This window comes from Trachurus japonicus, chromosome 3, assembly GCF_045865225.1.
Source record: "Trachurus japonicus isolate A0001 chromosome 3, Traja_1.0".
Lineage (NCBI taxonomy): Eukaryota > Metazoa > Chordata > Actinopteri > Carangiformes > Carangidae > Trachurus > Trachurus japonicus.
This window is the reverse complement of record NC_140909.1, coordinates 37000966-37025288: the sequence shown is the minus strand read 5'-3', so window position 1 is coordinate 37025288 and position 24323 is coordinate 37000966. Positions and strand designations below refer to the sequence as shown.

The 24323-nt window shown below is 39.6% G+C and overlaps 1 protein-coding gene across 1 annotated transcript in view; it reads left to right on the top strand.

Moving 5' to 3' along the window:
- The window catches only part of luzp2 (leucine zipper protein 2), a 158509-nt gene that overhangs the window by 90862 nt on the left and 43324 nt on the right, over window positions 1-24323 (top strand). Inside the window, exon 5 of the mRNA XM_085772226.1 lies at window positions 4277-4339. Within this exon, the coding sequence (XP_085628352.1) occupies window positions 4277-4339 (63 nt within the window). The remainder of the gene's footprint in view (window positions 1-4276; window positions 4340-24323) is intronic.

The window sequence follows — 24323 nt, the reverse complement described above, 5'->3', positions numbered from 1 at the left end:
TGTGTTATATGCACTAGTGATTTAATTAAATTCAGATTAAATTCATTAATTAAAGTCACATAACTAGCAGTTTGGACATGGGCTAAGAAATGAGAGTTTGATATCCCCAGTTATAATGCATTTTTAATAGTTTCTGTAGTTGATAGAAATTAACCTATTTTATAGTGGGTTGTCACCATTGCTTACTATTTGCATCGATCATCTAAAATGTGCTCTGATTTGCTTCTGCTGAATCATTCTCTCACAGCTGCTTTTCCGTTGTATCCAGTAATAGAATTTTACTGGTTACAATCTTTCAATGTAATTATCTGTCATGAATTAGATTATTGTGTGATGTGGACCCCAGGGGGGCGAGTATCTGCTGCTGTGGTGAACGCTGCTAAAAATGCAAACAAAACAGACCAAAAAATATGTCGCTTGGCAACAAAATGAAAACTACTCAGAGAATGGAGTTTTACTTAACTGTGAACTCCACCGGCCTCTTACCAGGGCCATTATGTCGCCGAGAGTGGCCACCAGTCGTCGGTGTGAACATGGATTCATTTGAAACGCACAGCGGCAGGTCTATAGAGGTGTTATTGAGTTGTGTTTTTTTTTTTTTTTCCCTGTGCTCTATTTTCCTGTATTGTCCCACATGTGTATCCTCATGCTATTCAGAGAGACCACATCTCATTCTGCCACTTCACTCCTTATCATCAAATCAGCACGACGCCTGTCTGGCTGCTGTCTGACAGCCCTTGTGGGATATTCAGTGTATGCTAATCAAAAGCTTGTCCTATAATAGTCCAGACTTCTTATGCACAGTCACGACTTTTAATATGTACCGAGGCATTACGATCAACAATAAAGTCATCTGCACCCTGATAAGATAAACAATTGCACTGTAACATTTCAGGTGACATTCTTGCCATTTTCCTCTAGACCAGTGACAAATCCCAGTTGCAAGGTTTTAAGGTTTGAGTTTGACATTTATGATCTGTCAAATGGTATTTATAACAACCGATGGGATTCAAGATTAAACAGAACAACTGTGCAGCATGCAAATGCCACACGTACGACTGAACAGTGAAATACTGCATGAGAATCCCTGCGTCCACATTCAGCTCAGTGGGTGAGCATGGCCTCTAAAAAAACCCCACAGAGAGCTTGAATTAATGAAAATATTTATCACTGCTGATGTGCAGAAATCACCAAAAGCGCACATGGAGGCAAAGATGAAAAAAGGAGAAATATAAACTGATAGGTACGGACAGTGGCATTCAAACCAATCTCAGTTCTGCATGAGGAAGACTATTTTAGTGTGAGGGTGTGTTGGTGATCTCTGTACATCAGAAGATGCAGTAACTGTTATATTTTTATGGAAGAGAAGAACCTCCAGCTTTTCTTAATGTTGTTTATAGGATCCTCCCAAACTGCAGAGGTCCTACAGTAGAAATGCAGCATCTTTACAAGGCTGCAACTGTTTTTGTTACTTCTCATCCAGACATTATTTATGAAATGTTTAGAATCTGTCATCGACCTATTCATTAAACTTATTTTGTCTGACAAGCAATGAAAATCATATGCAGCATCAACAAGCAGTGAATAGTTTCCACAGCGAGATCTAGTCGGCGCTTGGCATTCTGCTAGTGAGGCTCCACAGATGGCCGTGCGTCAGTTGTTATATGTCAGTTGGTATCTTTCTGAAATAGCTCCGCAACCACTACATCAACCGCCATGAAATGTGCCCCACTCAAGATGACGTGTAATAACTCTGACTTATCTCTTAATTTTTCCGCACAGCACCATCAGCAGTTTAACTTTAGATAATATCTACATCAGCCTCAGCTGTTTATTTAGTCCAAGTCAACAAATGCTACAAGGCTAACATGCTAAATTAAAGATTTGAACAGAGGAAACACTGCCTGTCAGTCATTTTGAATTGTTCACTGCATTCTCTATTAATTGATTTATCAATTAATTGACAAATCATTTTATTGTTAAATAATTAATGTTTTGTAGGAAGTTAATTAAAAGGTCATTTTCTCACTTACTTTCATCCTTTGCATTTTAATATATTTTTATAATAATACATTTTATTTGTAAACACTTTTACAGATGCTCAAATACACTTTACTCTTTAAATATCATAAAATAGAGCAAAGTTTAAAAAGGTGAGTTAAAATTGTATTATTTTTTTTATTCATTCATTACCTGTTCCACTCATCCAGTGAATCTGACATTGGGGTGAGGGTGGGGTATTAATCTCAGGGTCGACATAAGAGTCAAACAACCATTCACGCTCACATTCACAGCTACAGTATGTGTAATTTAGCATCACAAATGAACTTCAACATGACTGAGCTCTACACTGAGAACAGGAGTGCAGAGGTGCCACTTCCTATAACACACCACAGAATATAAACAATAGTGTCACTCAGTAAAAGGGAACTGCTGATGTAAAGCAGCTGATCTTATCTTTCCCCTCAATTTTACTCCTTTTAACAAAAAACCTAGATGCTGCACCAAGATGTTTTTCTTTTTCTTTTTTTTCTTTTTTCAATTCCCGGGGGCTGTAGTGGTGACTGAAAGGCTCAGACATGAACCTTGATGTTATCATCCCCTGATGTGAGTCAACTGGTGAGGGTTTAGTTTACTGTTCCCCGGGGTACGTACCTGGCATGAGGTCACTGGCTCCATGAATCTCTTCCTCTTTGTCCCCCCGGACTATCTCGATGACCTCTCTCAAGGACACGCAACACAAAAAAGATGTGTTTAAATGTATTTTGAGAATGAAAAACAGGGAGAAAGAGGAAGCACCAAAAGCCTTTTTTCTCTCTCCTCTCCTCCTCTCGCTCTCACACACTCACATAAATATACACGCATACAGAATTCTTGCTATTAGATACTGTATACTGTACGGCAGGCCTTGACAGCAGTTTACTATCCACAGTTGGTGTCTGAACCTCCGCCTGGCTGCTAAACACAAGATACAGACTCGCACGAGCAAGACATGCTGAGCTCATGATGAAAGGATTGTGATAAACAAAGATATCGCTCTGACATGATGAGCATATGGGCTATTGAATCAGGCACATAGTGGAAAACATGCAGTCACTTACTGCAGGAAAAAATCTCCTCAGTGTATCATATGTACCGCTACTCGGAGTGTCTCTGATGAAACCTTCGTGGACACGTGTTGTGCTAAAGTCACTTTGTAAAACACCAGAAAATGCAACACATGTAATGTGACAGTGTGTTTTTTCATCGCTATACAAAAGTATTTAAAGCCTTGATGCGGCGCCAGCTGGAAAGTGAGAATCAGTGTTTTAAAATTTTATTACTGTGCCACCGTCAGTTTATAAGGAGCAGTATTCATTTATGGTCGGAGCCTTAATATATTACCTGAATATAAATTCACCAAAACTGGTCACACTGGTCAAATTAAATATAATGAATCTCATGCAGATATGAGGTTCTGCTATTTGCATAATCTAAGCATTAAACGTAAGTGTACAGTAGATGTTACAGGGGCTGCATCAAACTGAAATATGAAATGCTGCACAGGGATCTTCCCTTTCATATATATATATATATATATATAAATATACAATTCTCAGGGGCAGTGACAGTGACTGAACATGACCTTTGATGTTATCATGCCCTGCTTGAGGATGTGAGTCAACTAGTGCCGTCTAGTTTACAGTTCCCCCGGGTGCACTCGCTATAATGTGGGGAAGAAGAAAAAAAATGTGACTTTGAATTTCACCCCTAAAAAACAAGAAAATACTGGAAGTGGAATATGCATTTATTTATTCATTTTCCTTTTTTCCTTCTTTATTTATTTATTTTTTGCTTCTGTCAGTTTTTTTCAGGAATGACATTTGTTTAAATATGAAACATAGTAACATAAAGAAGATGCTGAATTTACTGTTTAAGCATTACACAGCCCGGCTCTACTGAGGAAAAATATCGGGCAGTTTGTACAGTAACAACAGTATTTGTGACCTATTTTAAGGATTTACTTGTTAGCAAGTAACAAATGGGCTTTGGGACTGAAGGAGTCACACTAATGCATTGTTGGTTCTTGTGTCTTGTCTTTTAATGTTAGATGATGGCAAATCAGATCCTGGCACTGACATTTGTTAATGGCCATAATTGTCTTCATTAAATGCATTAAATATTCCACCCATTACTTAAATGGGTGTACTCGCCATCTAAAGCCTACATTAAATACGTTCACTGAATGGATGGACATTAAGTGTCATCATCTTCCTTTTGTTCTCTCTGTCTCCAGATCAAATTTCTGAAAGTGGAGATGGAGAAGAAAACCAAAATCATCAAGGACCTGCAGCAGGAGGTGAGTCATCAGAAATGATCCCAGCCTGGGGTGAATCCCATCACGATTAACTCATTGAGTGCCGCGCTCCTTTCCAAAGTTTTAGTCAAGTGTACCGGCAAATTAGACCATATTTGACTTTTTATTTTAGAGCCATAGTGTATTCTATATTATTGCCACCAACACATACTGTAGCTCATTTGAAAGGTTTAACTTTATCCTTCAAATGGCCACAAACCGTTTGTTTCTACGTGCCTCCGTTCCTGAGAAAAGTCAAGCTAAACATGGCTGGGTTTCACCAAAATCCCTCCTTTTTTTCTAGAAAAGGAGATAGAGCGTCTTTTATGAAAGGTGCGCTGTTTGTGTCTGTCGCTCTTCAGACACTCGCATTTCTGGATCAAAGGGCTCGTATAAGATAAATATACACAACAATTGTTGTTCTATTCACAAAACCACCATCGGGGGCGGGGGGGGCGCCACTAAACAGCAATAACACAGACGCACCGTGCCGTGTCACAGCCTCTCGCCGCGGAACGTGAGGCTCTGCCGGCCACAGCGGCTCGCGAACACCGGTCCCGCCGGTGGTCGCGGTCCGTCTGTGGTACGGGTCGGTGGTGCCGGTCTGCTTTGGTCCAGAGACCATCAGATTTTACCGCGGGAGGACTTTGGGGAGGACACGGTGTTGCTCCAGATGAAGACCGGGCGGGACAGTGGGCTGAGAGCTTCCTGGTTCAGCTCCCAGCTGCTGCAGCCTCGCGGGTGAGAGCAGAGCAGCTGCGGCGCAGCTGCGCTGCATCCACATGCAGAACTCCGTTTGCAGAAGCTGAGTTATGATAAAAACTTCCAGATCATGAGCTGTCATGTGACTTTGATCGTCATCTATTTCAGTTCTCCTCGTCGTAGAGTCCCCAAATTTACATATAATGTGTATTAAAGTGTCTATTTTCATAATTTAAAAAAAAAGCAAAAAACGAAAAATTTCGTTTTTGGCACTCAACGCATGGGAACGAAAAACGAGAAATTACGTGGTTGGCACTCAATGAGTTAAAAAAAAAAAAAAAAAATCTTTCAACTTCATTAATTCTCTGTTCTCGCTTTCATGAGGTACATACTGTATGTGAGCATAAAGGAAGACTTGCTCTTACTTACTGATCAGGCGCCCACTTTCCCTGACTTGTCTACTTTCATTTCATTTACTGGTTTCCTGTGTTTGCCAAATGCTTTCTGACAATCCCCAGAGACTGAGGGGGCAGCTTGTTGCTTTCAATCAAAGGTGGACATCCGCTGGCATGAATATGTCTATTTTACCGAGTAGTTTGTAATCACTGCGCCGCGTCTTTGATCATGATTGTGATTGTGACTGCCGTGCCTCGTGTTGGCAAAGAAACTGATCTCGCTTCTACCTCCTCTCCTGCAATGGATTTCTCGCTGCGTGATCGCTGAACATCAGTGCGAAATAGTTCATCTAAAAAGAAGTTTTTCTCTCTTTGATTCTGAGGTGCTGACACCGAAATCTGACGCTTACCGCTGATGCCTTAGACAGCTGGGAAAGAAAGAAAGAAAAAAAAAAAGTTCTGCTGGCAAACACCATTGTAGCTGTACTGACAATATGTGACACTACACGATCTACCATTTGGATTGTTGTAGGAATAATAAAAAAGAATGAGATACATCAAGAAAAAACATCAAACCAACATGGGCCCATTAAATGTAACATAGCTACATCGACGGCAGCCGCCTCTTAAGATGTTTAGTCATTTAAAGTTGGATGTTTCCATTGTTAACTTTTGTCAGTTTGTCAGTCAGCTGTGATGCATGAGGAGAAAAAAAGGGGTGAAAATGTCAAACTTATGCTTCTACCATGACAAATGAAATGAAATCAGGCAGCACCAACCACCCTAATGGATTTTACTGAACTTTGTAGATATGGAAGACACTTTAATTAGTGCAGCATGTAAACAGGGGGCAATCCTGCGAGAACGGCTTTTATATTATATTATATTGTCAACTGCTACTTTCATGATAGGTCAAAAGAACTACCGCATATACACATACGCATACACATACATATACAGTATATACACTGTTGTCCATGAAGTTGGAATAAAATATTATTTTTACCTCTTCTCATGAAATGATTGTGACAATGTGATTTATTTTTAATAGATAGTGTATATTTTCTCAAAGCTGGTAACTGGGACTCAGTACCTGTTCAAAGGTGATTACTGATGTGTATTAGGAATAAAAAGAGGAATGTGTCTGAAAACAAAATTATTCCAACTTTATGGGCAGCAGTGTATATGTATTTATGTTATAGAACTATTTTCTGTATAACTTTATCCTTTATTTGTCAATGTTACACAATCACTGTAAAGGTGTAAAGATAAGATGTGAAAGAGAATGTTTGTTTACAGTTGTGGTACTGTATAAAGAGAGCAGTTACGAGCAGCAGGCGCACGACGCCCTGCGATGGCGTACCACTGTCACACTGGATGCAGGCAGGCGATTTAATTACATCACAAGATCAAGAAAAATGATGATGAAGAGATACTGAAGATTACCACACCATATTGCTCACCACTGCAGGGAGGAAACTGATTTTCGCCAGATGTTCAAATTAATAAGAGACCAATTTTGACGGAACTCTGCCTTGGTAACACAATCAAGAGCTTGAAATGAAGAACCAAACAATGACACAATGACATCAATTTACTGTGATTAGTGAAGTATCGACCAGAATGCAGGTTTCATTGGATTCATCACACACAGTGCTGCGTTAAGGTTTTAGGGGCCGTGTCCACCAGACGCGTTTTTAGCGCTCTGGGCGTCTACTTTCCATTCAAACCCTATTGAGTTGGGCGCTCACAGCGCTCAGCGCCCTCGGCGGAGAAACGCCCTCGGCGCTTGCTTCTTTTTGTTGCCTCGCTCAGAGCGCTTCGAGTTGAAATCTGTTCAACTTTTAGAACAGCGCTGCGCTCGTCAATGTCAGAATCAAGAAGGGGCGGGACATACTTTACCGACAGCAACACAACTGGAGACGTGGCTCGGTTTAAATCATGACCCACACTTGTATTGAAGGTAGGCCGACCTCAGGGTCCATGTCAAAAGCTGCCGCTAATGCTGTTGTGTATTTCTGACACTCGTTGTAGTGTTTACATTAAACAAGGAGGAACACGGAAGTGTCAGAGGACTCGTTTTGTAACCTAGCAACAGCGGCATTCTGACGAGGGAGAGAGAGAGGCTAAGCCCTGGGAAAGCAGCGCTGAGAGCGCTGTCAGCGCTAAAAACACGTTTGGTGGACACGGCCCTTTAGGATTTTAAATTAATGTGAATTAATGTGAAAAATAATTTCATAATTTTGTTATGTTTGGTCAAAAAAACAAAGTGCCTGACGAGGATAAAACAACAAAACAAATTCATGAAGATAATTTCTTAAAATATGGAGCCAAATAAAGATAATACACTGTCAGAGGCAAAACAATAAAAACAAGAAGGCAAATTAAAATATACAAAATATTTAAAAGAGAATATTCAAACGCCTTTTGACAGTAATGTGAAGACACTGAAGTCACAGGGCAGGTTTATCCAAAGACACGGTGCAGTGATAATTAAACTCTGTTCATTTTGTCTTGACATTGGAACCACTATCTCACAGACAGCAATAACTGTCCTAGAAAACCATGACAACATTGAATCATGAGGAAATGAAATCATGCATGATGGTTTCTGTGTCTCCAAAGGTCAGACAGAAACATGACATGATCTCACTCAGAGGATTCTCTGGAATCAAGCTAAATAAGATTAAAAGAGCACAGGTTCTTCTTGGTGCGCTTGGCCCACAGTTTTTCAAGGTATGGAGCCGTGGGCTGTTCCAAGCATATCGAAGGACTTTCTGCAGTTCTTCTGTGGATGCGGCTTGTCTTGTCTTCGGTCTCCTTGAGTATCTCCACACTACTCTCTGCTCTAGGACTCCTTTTCCCTCCTGTGGAAAACTTTTGCAACTTTAGCCAACTTCATGTTGCTGTGTAGCCAAAAGTAGTCCCTCACTTTAACTAGTTAATTGAATTATACCACCTTGTCCACACTCTGTGGTAAGGCGGGTTGTGTCAGGGTTCTGCATGACGGTCCCCAGGGTGTGTAGCACATCCTGTACTCTCACAAAACAAGATTTTTCTTTTCTTAAAGTTTTCTCCTGCATCATCTTATCTTTATAGCTGATGTGTTCGGCATGCATAGAATTTATTTAGAATTTGTCAACACAAGGGTCAAAACAAAAGCAGTGACTCAGTGTAACTTCTTGGACATAACACTGTTCAGATGGTGTGCTGGTGACGGTTTGTATGCAACAATGGCCGAAGTTCTTGTCAAGCCACGATCTCCATCACCTGCTCCCTGCGAGGAACCACTGTCATCGGTAGAGATAATTTACAAATAGCCTAGTTTATTTAAAGCTTCAGTTGGTAACAATTATTCAGTCATATTTGCTGCAACTGCCACTATATTCTGATAGTCGGACATTAAATGAGCAATTCAGGACCAGATCCAACTCCTCTGGCTCCACCTACAGCCTGTAATCGTTTTTGCCGAAACACACCGCGACAAAAGCTTCTCCACCAGTCAGGTAGAGGGAGCAGGTGGAGCAGCCAATCACAGCTCATATAGGTCGTAGTAAGCTGACGCAAGTGAAAGTAAAGTCTGTGACTTGGTAGGAAATTTCAAGACAATAAACCCTCAGCTCCTTCTTTTCACCTCTGTCAACCCCCTTCCCTCCCTCCACACACGCAACGTTTCATGGTGAGAGAGAGGTGAGATCGTTTTGGAGTCTCCGGTTGCTATGGATATGCTACATCTTCTGTGGGTGCGTTTATGGCTACTTTGTGTGTGTGTAAAGGGACCTGATGGTGTATTGTCTTGAAGTCGCAGTATACTTTCACTTTTGTCAACTTACCAACTGTAGCTTTAATGTAGCAACTAAATCATTTTAACTCTCTATTTGTTGCAGTTTGAAATGAATCAGTTCAATAAACCAGAGTTTGAAGCAGAGCTGTGAGCACTAAAAACCATTCAGTGCCAAATTTCAATTGTAGTATAAACAAAATGTTTAAAACAAAGGTTAAAATAGATCTACATTAGAACCTGACATCACTTTTCTACTAATTAAAAAATAAAAAGGAGAATTTCAGGTGGCAGTGATACCAATGTGAATTTCTTGTATGAAGATCTCTCTGTAGTGTAATCAGGGTAAAATGTGGAGGCTCTTCTGGAATCCATCATATGACTATCACAGCAGGAGGTTGCATATGTTGGCAATACCTTGCAACTGATTGGTTTAACTGACTGAATGACCCAAAAAAGAAGCCGTGGTTTGGCTTTGTAAAACATCTTGATTCGGAAATAGAACAAGCACCAAGACGTTAACAAGGACACCCAAAAGTGATCTGTGTTTGTCACACACAGTTCAGTTCTCTGTATGGTTTGATGTTTTCGTATTTTATGATCCCAGGCCTTTTGCTAAACCTCATTACCATAAGCCAATCATCAATGTACACACTAATCTTGCCAAAACAAAGAGCTGGCAAATGGTTTTGCCAACAATTTGACCTGGATTAGAGTTAACTCATCTGGAATTGAAGAGACTCAAAAAATAAACTGCATTTTTTGGGGGGGTTAAAATAACCATGCAAATGCTTTTGCACACCAAATGAAGCAGCTCTGAGGACAGTTACTGAGATTGACTGTGCAGGCAGGAGGACGAGGCAAAAAGAACCACAACAGAAAGCTCTTCATATAAGCACCTCATCGTTGACATTTGAGGTTTGTCTTTTTCTCCTCCACATCTACATATGTTGGAAAGGTCTCGTCTAGGTTTGAGGACTTTTATAATCACATGGAGAAGGGGTCACTGTGGTCAACAGAAGTCTGGGAGCTTCTCTAATGTCTCTGCTGTTCTGACATTTAAGTCATGGCTGCACGCAGAGCATCATGGGAAACATTTCCCTGCATCTTATACACTAGTGTGAGTTACAGAGCCTTTTTTGTGTGTGTTTAGAAACCCAAAGGTCAGAAGTGGTCAAGCTTTATCATTTCACTGCTTCAGTCTCACAACAAGGCTGCGATTGACAAAACACTCCCATGACATTATATATGATTTAACACCACCTTCTGGTGGCCGCCGCGACTTTTCAACTATATCAACTATTTACCATATGAATCAGCCGTTCATTACTCAAAGGCAACAAAGCAGTTTCCACATTAGATTGAAATTGTATCATGTTGTAAGCAGTTTTACAAGCATGAATTATTTTCCTTCCACTTCCTGTGAGCAGCTCAAACATTATTTCCTCTTTTGATATATTGAATATTAACATGAGTGAATAGTGAACAGATAGATTATATCATTATATGTGTGTTATTAAATGTTGGCTGCCATCAGTGGTGCTGAACAGTACTGAGCTGTACTGAATAGTATCTCTATTTATCCACTCCATTAATTAAGTGAGTGTGGAATATGTGTTGAATTAATATCTCTAAGTAAAAACACAGTTTGAACCAAAGCAGAACCTCATGAAAATGATATTTATTGCAGGTCTGTTGTATCAGACCGCATTGCACATGGTTTCACTCATTTTACCATTTATGATACTATTTATTTAGGATTGTCACTCAGTGGCTTTGTCAGTGTTTGACAGTGTCCCGATGGAAATCAAAGGAACACCTGTAAAGCTAACTGTATCCTTTGTTTACGCCAGCCTTAGTCTTTAAAAAATGCATCTTCATGTTGCACATCACGGTGATTTGTGTTGTGGTGTCAGTGGGGAAGCTTTACAGCTGCAATTCACTGTGAAGTCATTATCAATGATTTGCTTTCAAGGCTTATTATGAGTATTTTGAGGGAGAGTGATTTACAGACTGACGTGGATCCTGCTGGGATTCATCAGGTTCTCACAGAGCGCCGTAATAGACGGCTTTGCCACATACTCAGCTCCTCGCTGCTGATGCCGGTGTTTTTTAGTCTAAAATGGCTTCCCGTCATTGTCTTCTTCCTTTCATGTCTTCCTGATGTATTTTCACTCGCTAAATGGCAGAGAAAAAAAATCATGCAGAGGGGCATTTACTGGATTTCTGTGTGATAGTCTTACCGGAAAAGTGACAAGATACTGAAGTAGGCAGAAGATGAGAACTGCATCAGAGGTAATGTGCTCTCTTAGTGAGCATAAGAAATTGCTCACACGCTGTAAATCCAATGTAACTTCCTCTCCGGAGCTTCTCTTAATATCTAGTAAATGACTGCTGAACCACTGAAAATAATTACCCTTTTGTTACCTTTACACACAGCTCACTATGAACTTGAAGACTCAAAGACGGTACATGGAGAACGAAAATTAGTTTTTGCTATCAAACTAATTTCACACACATGGTCACTGACATGCAGTGAGAGCAAAAGTGCACAGAGAAAAATGAAGGTTGAAGTGAAATCGAGTCAAGTTGGCATGCAGTGTCATATTCTACACTGAACAAATAGGCTAGGTGCAGTCCAATCCATTTCAGTCACATGTTGGAAACAGTGCTGGACAGAGAGAGAAAGGCTAACAGTAAAACCTTATGACACAACCACCCATAGAGTAGTTGTATTTACGAGCAATTTAAAGCGTCACTCACAATCTGCACGTGTGATGGAGCTTAAAAACATAATTCTTTATTATACATCACATTATGTTACATAATTAACCAGATGACTTCAAATGAATTCTGACTTTGTGTTTTCATGTAGCAACTAAGGATATTACACAGCTGCAGCTCCATTTTTTTCTTTTTTTTGATTGTGACCCCTTAAATAAGTTAGTTTTAGAGGCACAGGGATTTAAAATTACCCAGGAAAATGAAATGAAGAGTGAGGCAGGTCTAAAAAAAACTACATTTGGTATGGGAGAAGTATATATATTTTTCTTGCTTTCTTGACTGTCAGTCATTTCTTAACCCTCAGACAACGGTACTGACTGTCAATTTGGGAACCACTGTAAAGAGTTCAGCTTTAAAAAAAAAAAAGAAAAAAAAAAAGAAAGAAACTCAAGAATGTTCTGAGCCAGGAAATTGTAAACTAGAAAAATGCCATGAAATCATGTGGTAACAAATCAAACTGGTGCAGACAGTAGTGACAGTTACAGTTTGCTGACTCATAACAATATTGTGAACTGAGCTTGAACTCCAAAACAAGTTATATGATGCAAAATGAGAAATTATTATGATGTGAGCTGGATGATTTTGACAGGATGTTACCTCCTGTTGAGTTAACAGTCAAGCCCCACACATAGTTTAATATGCAAAGCACCCAATTCTGACTTTTCTCCAGACACTGATGCTATAGGCGTTTCATTAAGATGCAAATATAATCAGGACAATAAATCCAGGTGTTGCAGGTTGCCGTGGCAGCATGCAAACATGGCACACAGTAACACAAGACAAGAGATATAAAGTAAAAATTGGAGCCATAAGAGACCTTCACAACGTGAAATGAAAATACAACAGAGCATCTTCACAAAGTCCAACCCCGGCAACAACAACAACAAACAAATGAGCAATCAGCAGCAACTGCTGGCATTTCTAGGAGCTGATGGTAAGACCACCCACACAATCAACACCTACTTAGTTGCAAATTCAAGATTTAGAGTTGCCTGTGCCCTGAAGATAAGTCAAATGAATGAGGCTTTGATTAAGCAAATAAAGCCCTGATTAGTCCACACACAAGTATGAATATGAATCAAAAATCAAACGTGTGCAGGGAAAGTTGAAGTCAGAGGTGTATAATACCTGTCTGCCCTGCTAGTTCACTGGTATCTCACTGTTTCCCTTTGACACAGCCCTTTTTTCTTTCCCCTCAGTTCTTCATGGCGAGAGAGTGTACTTTCATTTTATGACATCATGCTCTTTTCTCAGCATTTTCAGCCGCAAAACTCAGCGCTGTCCACACGCAGCATCGATTCTGCCTCCACCGAGATCAGGGAGAAACCTGGAAAGCTTATCGGCGAATCCTTGATTTCACCACAGAAGACACACACACACACACACACACGTACAGTACACACTTCATTTCACTGGACAGCTAGCGTTCAGCCCGGCTCAGAGTGTGATGGTGGGTTAACAGACTGCGGATCCGCCTTCCACTCTCAATCAGTATCAAATATGTTATTACTTGCTTATTTATATCAACCCACCAGCCGGCCCTCTGCTTTGTAAGAGCAGCTCCTGCTGCTGCTCTTACAATTTTACTGTTGAGTAAGAGATGGAAAGGAAGACAAAATATGTGCTGTGCTATAATGGAACCATTATTTAATGCATGCTACATTAAATAAATGAGTCTTAAGTTTAAGCTAAAACACTGAGTCAGTGTCTGCTTTACTGACATTGACTGGTAGCTTGTTCCAAATGGAGAAGCACTGTAACTGTCTCCTCCAGCCAAGCAGGAAATCAGTTTTGGAAACCTCCTAAACCTCCTGGTTTAGTATCAATAGTATTTCTAAGAGTGTATTCAGACCTGTGGCTTGTTTGATTAGTTATGATTCAGGGGCTAAACCGATACAATTGTTGTATTTTTCTTTGGGTCGTATGCGTTCACGCGGTAACAGTCACAAGCGGTCCAAAGTTGTCAACAAATGCCATACGCGAACCAGCTGTTCTCTCATTGGTCAGAACTGTTACTGGAAGGAGGAGGAGGTTACACCGGGGGGGGTGGAATGGAGAAGGCCTAACAATTAAATTCCACACTGTTCCAAACCGCGGTTGAAGCCCGATCTGAGTCATTTGTGTATATTTTTCGGCCCAAACCCGACCTGAACATAGACAAAAAAAGGAATCCTCTACATATTTTCAACCCGAACCAGCACAGCCAGTCAATGAGAACCATGGGACATCATCAGTGCGTTGCGTGTTGTGTCAGTTAATGAGTCGATTACGTTCTCACTGCAAACGAACCGCTAAAGGGCTCGAATGGAAACAAGCTGACACCACCTCTTCTTGGTGATTTGGCCTGCATCCAAGCACGATTGCTGTGTTCATATCTGCCCAAACAAACCGATCTTTGGGGTGCTCCATGAAGAAGATGAACATGGAGATCTTAAATTGATAAAGGTGATCAGTGATAAGTGGTTAATGCATGGCGCTATTGCAGCTGGCTCCTTCTAGGATTAGCGTAGGAAATGTCATAGCAGAGGTGTTGTATTCAGTATATCAGTTTATACATGCATACAAATCTTGTCCAAACAGTCATTTGAATTAATTTACATGGTGATTAGATTCATTAAAAAGTCAACTACTGGCCTATGAGACCCTGTTAGCCCTAAAATAGCTAATGTTAGCCGTGGATATAACGTCTATAAGTGGTGTTGTCTCTCTCTGAATTCTGTGCACAGATCCTCGTTCCTGTGTTTCGACCTGCTTAGGGAAGTTTGAGCTGTTTCCTCCCGTAGCACTCTTTGCATACCAAGTTGGACCTGTTGCTGCACCCACATTTTGCTGCTGTATCCCATGCATTGTTGTTGTTATTGTTACTGTATCTGGCTTCCTCTCTTCTTTTTCCCTTTGGGGTTGATATCAGACTGGAACACTTGTGTGTGTCTCAATGGTCCCTGAGGAATTACATCTCCAATACTTATGACATCTACAGCATCCTGAGTCTGGTAGAAAAACACCTACTGTGGCATTTTCATCACTTTGGCGTCAACTTGGTTTCAACTTTTGTGATGTTCTCAGTTAAGTGTGCATCAAAACTTAAGTGATTACTCTTTTTCTGAGTTTGTCTGCATAAAAAGAAAGTAATTGTAATTGGTTATTTATCTTCATCATGGTCACTACTGTAAGTGTGTGTAGGAGCTGGGTCAGGCTGCTAACTGTCATTTTGTAGCAGTGGCTGCCTGGTAGTGTGTTTGTTGATTCATTTTCACCCAGGCTGCTTATGCAACAGATGACGTCAGGGTGAGTAATGTTGTGAATTATTCCACGTTCGCTTCTCCAGTTGTGTTGTTTCTTTTAATTAGAACTGATAACCCACCAGCTAGGGAATTTACAAAGATAGTTGTGTCTTATTAATTCCCCACGTGAGGACAGAACATAAGGTCTTCCACAGACAGCGATTTCCTGCATGAGAACAGTCAGTAAATCCAGCAGTGCCTCTGAGAAGAAAAGGCTATTTATTTGGAGAATATTCAGATCATGTATTTACACTAATTCTGCCATGGCTTGTCTGTAATGAAATCTGGATGGCAGGTAAACCCGAACACAGAGCACGTCGGTTCAATGTCTCACACTGACAGGAGAGCATGTTCCTCCTGGGAGCAAGAGGGCGGGATTGTATTAAATCTGCATTTCCTCCCAACACAGCCAAAGTGCTGTAACATGCAAAAAGACAAATTGCAGCTACCTTCTGTGAAATAGCCAATACACCAATCCTCTTTTATTTACAGGTAATATTTCTCACTTTAAGGATTCCTGTGTATTATTCTTACAACCTTGAATCGTCCAATTATTTGGAACCCACAAACCATTTACTAACAATATTAGAAATCACAGAAACAAGTCTCTAATCTATTGCTTTGCACAGCTGATGGCATGCTCCATTTATAATGAACTGTTGCATCCGGAATATCTCCACATTTAGCAGAGCTCCTTCTTCCAGAATCCACCTTGATATACACAAAGAAAAAAAAAAAACCCACCCGAGATACCGTCACAGTCAAGTTTTCCATCTTTTTCAATTGTGCAGCTTCACATGTGACAATCAGAGGGAAACAAACACCTTTTTCTGTTGAGCACCAGGCAGAAACCTTTCCATCCTGAAATATCCTGAAGCCTGCAGATACACATTGCTGTGATGAAAGTCAGCATCACTTACTTGTTGTACGGGTGTACAGTAATTCTATGTTAATTAAAAATAACAAAGCAAATTAAACGTTCCTGATTTGGAGAGTAGCTCGCCAATCGGCAGCTTGTAATGCTCAATAAGGCTCTTGTTTTTGCATCTTAGTGACATATAAGTTGTTTCAACAGCATTCAATTGACTACCAAGAACACGTAGTCATTAAAATGCTGCCAAAGCTACTTTTACATACAGCTAGTATATGCAAATGCAAATCTTTGCAGGCATTTTTTTCCCAACTTGCAACAAGTTCTCTTTTTTTGCCTTGTTCAACTTGCAAATTACCCATTCTTTGCTTGCTGCCATACATGTTCAGATTATTTACACAGATAAGAACTCTTACTGAACCAATACGCTGCCTTCCAGTCTGATTTAGTGAGGGCTTTGATGGTCCACAGTTATCTATATATATACTCATGCCATCAGAAAACTCTGAATCACAGCAACCTTCATCTCCACAGTGAAAGCGAAGCAACAATCAGCCATGAAGTTTCCCCCGCCATCAAGGAGATACTTCCGCCTGAGCCGTGCATCAACTTGAAGTGAAAAAATCATACTTCCTCATTTGCAGTGTGTGGGATGTCTGCCTTGGTAACTCAGCCACCTGCTGGCAACTCCTACATTTATGCATAAGTCCTAGACTTTCTTCTACAAGTGGGATTAAATTTATGTCACTCTCCACATTGTTTTGCGCTTACTCCTAAAATTTCACTCCGTGTGGCTTCATGGGTACATGGCACTGAACTCAAATCATAGAAACTTGTTTGAGAGAGGTAAAGACGGGGCGCCTGCATTCAGAGGGCTGGTGTCATGCTGTCACTTAGCGGCATTGCTTTATTCCTCACAGCCTGCCATGGATATTGATTTCTGGCCCTCAGCTTCCAGACAAGTGACCAACTTTCTGTGGTATTCAGCTGTGACACTATAAAGTAGATGGCCTATTTTTTTCACAGAAATACATACTGTGCTTCAAGAATGATGAAGGCTGCGACTGCAGATATTTCTTTGAGATGTTCAGAAAATTACATTTTGTTTTTCTTTCTTTTTTATTGCAGCCAGAGGCTGTCTGAACAAACGCTGTGGCTATTTGAGAGTGACGTGACACCACGAGGCAATGTCAAGACATCAGAGAATCATTTCAGAGCATAAAACAAAGCCCTTTTTTGAAACACAATAAAACAGGACAGGACTTTTCTTTTGTAGAATCAGTATAGATGTAGTCCTGTCTAAAATTTAACATAAGTAATTCAGAGAATTGGGGGCCAGGCAGCCAAGACCGTCTTGTTATCCCGCATGCTCTTCTTCTTCTTTCTTCTTCTTCTGAGAAAATCCTACTACCCATGCGTGAAAAATCACCTAACTTTGCACAAAGGTCCAGTCCCATGCCAGATTGCCTGAGCTGCAAAAACAGGACAATAGTCCTGATGGTGGCACTACAGCAAGCCTCTGAATTAACAACAAATCAACCATATGTGCTTCAGATTTGCAACTTTCACCAAAATACTGAAGAAACTTTTTGTACATTTAAACTCATTGCAAATTCTGAAGTCCATCACTCTGCTTTTTTCAAAAACTGTAACACATCTTAAACCTATCTCCTCCCAGACTTTTTGCTCAATTGACACAACTTGCTACAGAGCATCTTCAGACTGTCCTACACAAACAATTTACAGATTTATTGAAAATTGAGCCTACAGTGCGTCAAAATGTTTGACTATAAACGGTATTGTAAACATGTACTTGCAAATTCTTGCTTAATACATTTTCAATGTCCATTAAAAAAAAAGACAAAATGTTGGAGCAAAAATGGCAGTTTTTCACTTACGGAGCCAGTAAATCATTGTTAAAACATTTTTTTACTAACATCTCCATGCTGTTTAGATGCAATTTATGTATTTTCTGATTTCTGTGTCAATAACTGAACTTTTGACAGCCCTTTGAAATCTGCCTTTACACACTAACAGCTGCTGTCTTGCACACAGGTGACTGACTGGCTTAGTCAATCTGTGAAGCTACATGTGACATTTCCACATGCCAATTAGCTCATAGAGGATGGTTGTTGGTGTTGAAGCTTGTGAGTTCAAGCCTCAGCTCGTGCAACATTTCCATATGAGAAATCTACCCATACCTTTCACAGCTTTGGAACTTTCACTTTCAAACTGCTTACTTTTCCCGATCATTGCTGCGCAGTAGCTATAATTAATATGCTGATGGAAAATTTACCCAAGAAGGTCACTGGAATGATGATACAGAGACTTGATTTGTAATGAGAAAGTGCTATTTAACTAAGAGTCACCACGCTCAGGATCTTGAAATCAATGTCTCTTTATTCAAGCCGTGCAGAGAATCACCCATAACAAAGTCACTTCCCGAACAGAGAAAGTTATCAGTATTTAAGGACAATGCAGAGTACTCACAAGATACGTTTCACTGCCTGGTAATGGCCACGTTATCTCGTACGTTGCAAAAAAGATGTTTTTGAAACTTTTCCTCTCAGAGCCATTAGCTTACCTCCACTATCTTCAACATGGTTTAATGAACACTCAGTATTTTCCCATCATAAATACATGTAATATTAAGTCTGTGCATTTGTACATTATTTCTTACTGCGTATTTATTAGTGTTTATAACCATTCTTACTTTTAACTTTTTACCTATAAATAGCCTAATGTTCAAACTAGCATTACCTCACAATAAGTTCAATTTAATTAACTGCTTTTCTTCACAAGTTTTAAGTGTACTCAAGCTGAAGCTACAATCGGGTCGGACTAATATTTTAGCTACTTTTGCGTTCATATTTTACTCTTTTGTTTACTGACATTTGTCCTTGTTTTTGTTATTCAACGCAATAAACACAAAGCTGCTAATGATGTTATTAGGCACTGACTGACAAGATGCTAATATAATGTAGCATTGTAATTGAAGACATGAAGTGAATGCTGTTGACTTCTCATTTTGATTTTGTCTTTGCAAATATTTTAGTGTAACTCATACACAAACATTTTAGTTCTCAATGAGATGAGTATGATTTACATAATGAATACAGCTATGGAAAATCTGACATCTCTTGGCAACACGTCTTCAGAGAACTTCAAGCAACCAAGAGCCTCATTACCATCCATCCATTGGCTATACGGCTTATTCATGCAGGGTTGCTGGGGTGGCTGATTACATTAATGTACTTATTTTACACATGATTTACCATCAGTCTTATACTTTTCTACATTTGATTGTTATTCAGTAGCTTTAACCTACAGTATATTATCACTAGCTGAACTTCTAGATGTTGCTATTGTTTGTTCAATTAGGATCCACTTTTCTTGTACTTGAATTAATTAAATGAAGTGGAATAACAAAGGTACTTTTTTAACACAACAAAATTACATTGGCTATTTTTACAGGTGCAATTATCACTTGTTCATGAAATGTGCGGTGACAATTGTTCCCAGATTTACTACTTTAACTTCATCACACTACATTTTTGTAATTCAGAAATCAATATAAACTCACAAAATAAACAAGTTGTTTGCTCAGGAATATAAAAAACCACAAATATGAACACATGATTAATCATTTCTATAAAAGAGAGCAATTAGATTGTAAGTGTAAAAAATCAGAGTGACTTGTTTGTTTGTTAGGGTAGGACATACGGTTCAGTTAGATTTCAGGGTTTAATTTAACTTCATACACAAATGTAATGCAATCTCTCCACTGTAAAATGAACAAAGAATGGAAGTTCCAAATACTGCAGATGCTCGAATGGTCACTTAAGGCTGGCTCCAAAAGTGAGTCCCCATAGTATAGACTCCCACACATCACAGCAGAAATAAACATGTTTAACAACTAGGTACAAAAAGTGGTTTTAGTCTCTATGGCTAATTTCTTCCATCATGACAACTGAGCAAGGATTTCTGGATTAGCTGACAGATGGCAGGAGAAGAGCAGCTCCCTTAAAATCTATGGATGATGTCACAGAGGCTCTGTCCATCTGTATCTACAGTCAATGATGTGTGCTCTATTTACCAGTGGGAAAACGATAACTACAGTAACTCTGATGTGAATGTGAACAAAAATGTTCATCAGGTAAATGAGAACTAAAAGAACATTTGGTTTTCCTGCACATACACAGTTTGCAGGGACATTAAACATCTGTTTTTAAGATGTATTGCTGTCATCAGAATAAATGTCTGTTCATTATGAGAACATAGATATGAGAAAATAGCAGGGCAACTATGAGCACATCGTCCAACCATCATAAGGTAAAACTGATAGAGCTGTAGAAGAAATATCAGTAAATGAATTTGGCTCACAGGCATTTTGTTCCACCTCAACACTTCACTTCAGAGGTATCAAGCTGTGATTTATTCATTTTGAAGTGATATCAATTTGTCTCGGCATTCCTCACATTGTACAGTTGTAGTGCTTCAATTAATCTATCAGATAATTCGCTCTCAGCATTACAGACTTCACCATCATCACTTCCATCTGATTTATTAGCTTGTTCTGCCATTTTTGAATCAGCTTGAACAAACACAAGGAACGACAATGAGTGAAATCACCTGAAAAGAATACTACTCCGGTGGGTGGGTTTGCACGGAGATGGGCTACGGCTCTATTATTATGCAGGGAGTCGTTCCAGCTACTTCATATGGAATATTTGAGCTCATCTTTGAAACGCCAGGCCCTCCAGATTTCCCTCTGAGGATCAATAGAGTTCATCCTATCTTATTTTCTTCAAATAGCCTTAAGCTTGTCAAGCATCTTACACTATATGTTAGTTGATGAACAATGCAGAGAGGCAATATCTATAGAGAAACACTCGGCTAATGTATATGGTCTGGTCAAATGGGGAAGAGGACAATAATTCCATCACAGCAAATTGTAATGCATGATAATAATGCACTAGTTCATTTAGACTTGCAGCACATAGAGAAAGATAAAGTGCAGAGAAGGTTTGGACTGGGTTATTTTATTCTGTGCAGTATAGATGCTGTAATAGCAAATTAAGTTCACCCTATATTCTTATCTCATTTCTTCGAAATTCAGCTTTACATTGAATACATTTTAAAACCTTTAAATTCCCATTTGACCTTAAAGGCTAAAACCAATTATTTTGATGCTAGAAGGTTCAAACTAAATTGTCCTCTGCTCCTCAATATTGATGGCTGTGTGTGGGGGGGCTTTTTCCATTAAAAACCAGGAGTCCACTGCACTTTCTTGGGTCTTGGTTGGGACCAAATTGTTTACATGGTTGTTTGAAAGGTCAAGACTTAGTTTAGGGGTTCAGTTTAGAATCAGATTAGATTAGTGGTTCAGTAGTGATTGTTCAAGTGAGGGTTTGGTGTCTTTTTTTTCTCACAGGAAGTGTACACCGCTGTCTCGAGAAAAGGTGCTGCACCCAGCAACTTTTCAGAAAGGCATTGGTGTCAAGATATCGTTGCCATAGTAACAAAACCCACGCTTTTTTTCCCTACCTTTTCTGCTAGAGAAAAAAAAAAAAACATATGAAAAGATGCCCTAAGGGACTAAGTAATGCCTTGTGTCAGTGATGGATATAGTCAGACAAGTGTAAGTTGCTATCATGCCTGCATTTACATTTCTTCCCATTAGCGAGGCAGGTTGGTATGCACAGTGTGCACTGTACTTAAGAATATAGCATACTGCATGTCGCTGTGCTGTGAACTGGCCTGACATTGACAAAACAGTTATTATGCAGAAGCTGTATCTGAATCAGAAACAAAAGAAAGAACTTGATACTGTAATTGAAGGCTGTGACTTCAGAAGACTGAAATAATGTCTCCTGGAAACAAGAAATTTGACAGACATTTGTCTTCATGCACTTCGGGATTTTCCTTTAATGTTTTGGCAGAGTATCTCGCCAAGATTACAGCATCATGGCAAAACTGAACTGTGGCTACTTATGATTTTACTGCATGCAGTTTGATTTAATAGCCCAACTCCTATTTTGTTCCCTCTTGTTGGAGCGCTGTGTCAATCAATAGTGCAGCATGCCTGGAGTTCTAGGTTGACAGGTAATATATGATGACAGCGCAATCACTGCATCAGTGTTTTTCAACATGCATACAACATGCATATGGTTATGTATCAGAGTAACCAAACAGTAACATGAGAGCAATCTTTCCACTCATAATGCATAATCCCTCTTTTGACCTCAAGAGTCTTTAAGAAACTGCCAGAATGAGTTCAGCTCAAGCTGCCAAATGCCTTGTGAGACGTCTGGGGTATGTTGTATTTAATAGCTTATTCACAGTTAACATTTGCTTTGCTAATGCCAGTAACTTATATTGGATGCATAATTGCACAACTTTCTGGCCATGTGAATCTCTCGTTTTGTTTATTATTGGATTTGATGAAGTACACAAGTCTAACTGACTGTACCGACAGATATTGTGAATGTATTTAATTACCAGTGGCATATACTGTATGACAACAGACAGACTCTACAGCAGGAAAAAAGTAAGTCAGAGAAAAAACATGAGCAACATAGCTTTAAAAAAAAAAAAAAAATCACTTACACTAAACAGAGATAGCAGGTAAACACTTTATTGTGTTTACTTTGTCATTACAGTGAGGCGTATTGACCTTTTATGTTTGAAACCATAATTTTTCACCTCCTGTAAGGAAAAGGTTGCAGTGTGACTCCCAGTCTGTCTCTACTTCTGAAGATAAGAATGTCGACGACGTCAAAATGAATTGCAGTGGAGTCAGTGGCAGATACTGATCATCTTTACAGCGCATTGCAGATTATGTACAGTATGTTATATAAGTCTCACACACTTTGTGGAAGTTCCACTTGGCTGACACACACTCTCTCAGCTGCAGATGCCCATTAACCACAGGTGATTGGTTTTAAAATGATCAGTAATGAGGAGCATTGATTCTGATACTGTATTGTATCAGATAACGTATTTGTAATGAAAATCACCTGATATTGATTGGTGGACGATCTATTGGGACTTTCTTATCTTGATGGTTTCTTTGCAAGGCAGAGGGTCCTCTGTGTGTGTGTGTGTGTGTGTGTGTGTGTGTGTGTGTGTGTGTGTAGAGGGAGAGGTTAGCAATACAGTCTGGAAATCAGATTTGTTTGAGATTCATTTTACTCGTATGTTTTTGCTCTTTATGGTGTTAATGTGGAACTGTAGAAGAAAGAAGTGCTTCAAGAGGAGTTGGTTTCTGACACTTCACACTAAGGTTAAAAGGATCCAACACTGATGTGTGTCAAATGGTGTGAAAGCTGACCTAGATGGACATATCAACACTCAGGGGCTGTCGACATGTCAGCACTTTATAATGTGTGAAAATAACTCCGGTGAGTTGAGTCAGATAGACATTTTTTTGTGTGTTGAAGTCCTACAAATGGGGAGTGTCCACAGAGGGACTTTGTACAACCTATTTGTGTGCTGCAGCATTTTTTTTTTTTTTTTCAAAAATAATCAAGGAACATTTTTCACTTTTTGCAAGTTGCCCATTTTTAAGACCAGGTCTAGAGATTGACAGCGCGGCGGGAATAACACGTTGCGACATATGCAGCTCAGTGTATCACATTTTGCATAATGCACTGTGACATACAAGCTCCACGGGATCTCATTTTCACTCTGAGTGTGTCCTAAGGCTAAACTATGTCATATTTTATGACAGCTGCCAGTTTCTACATGTCCTTGAATGGTGGTCCCTGTGTAGGGGCAAGAGGATGTTCAACTGTGTGGAATTGATACTTGGGAGGGTTTTGCCTCATTAATCATGAAAAAAGACAGAAAAAAAACTTCCATCCCAGGTTATCATTACCTCTACTCAGTGTGCATGTAACTGTAACTGCTCAGCACATACACACTACAGGTGTGTCCTTACGGGAGTGAGAATTGAAATGCAAATGGAAACCAGAATGTAGCTCACCACCATGTTAGCAAACGTTTTCATGTAATAATTTCATGATGCAGAATTAAATGCACTTTTCTCCACTCAAGCACCCCCTAAATGCTCTTTCCTAATGACAAATGAAGTCATCTTATGATGCATGTTTCTTGATTAAAGGGGACATAAAATGGAAATATAACTTTTTGAAGGCTCTTTAACATA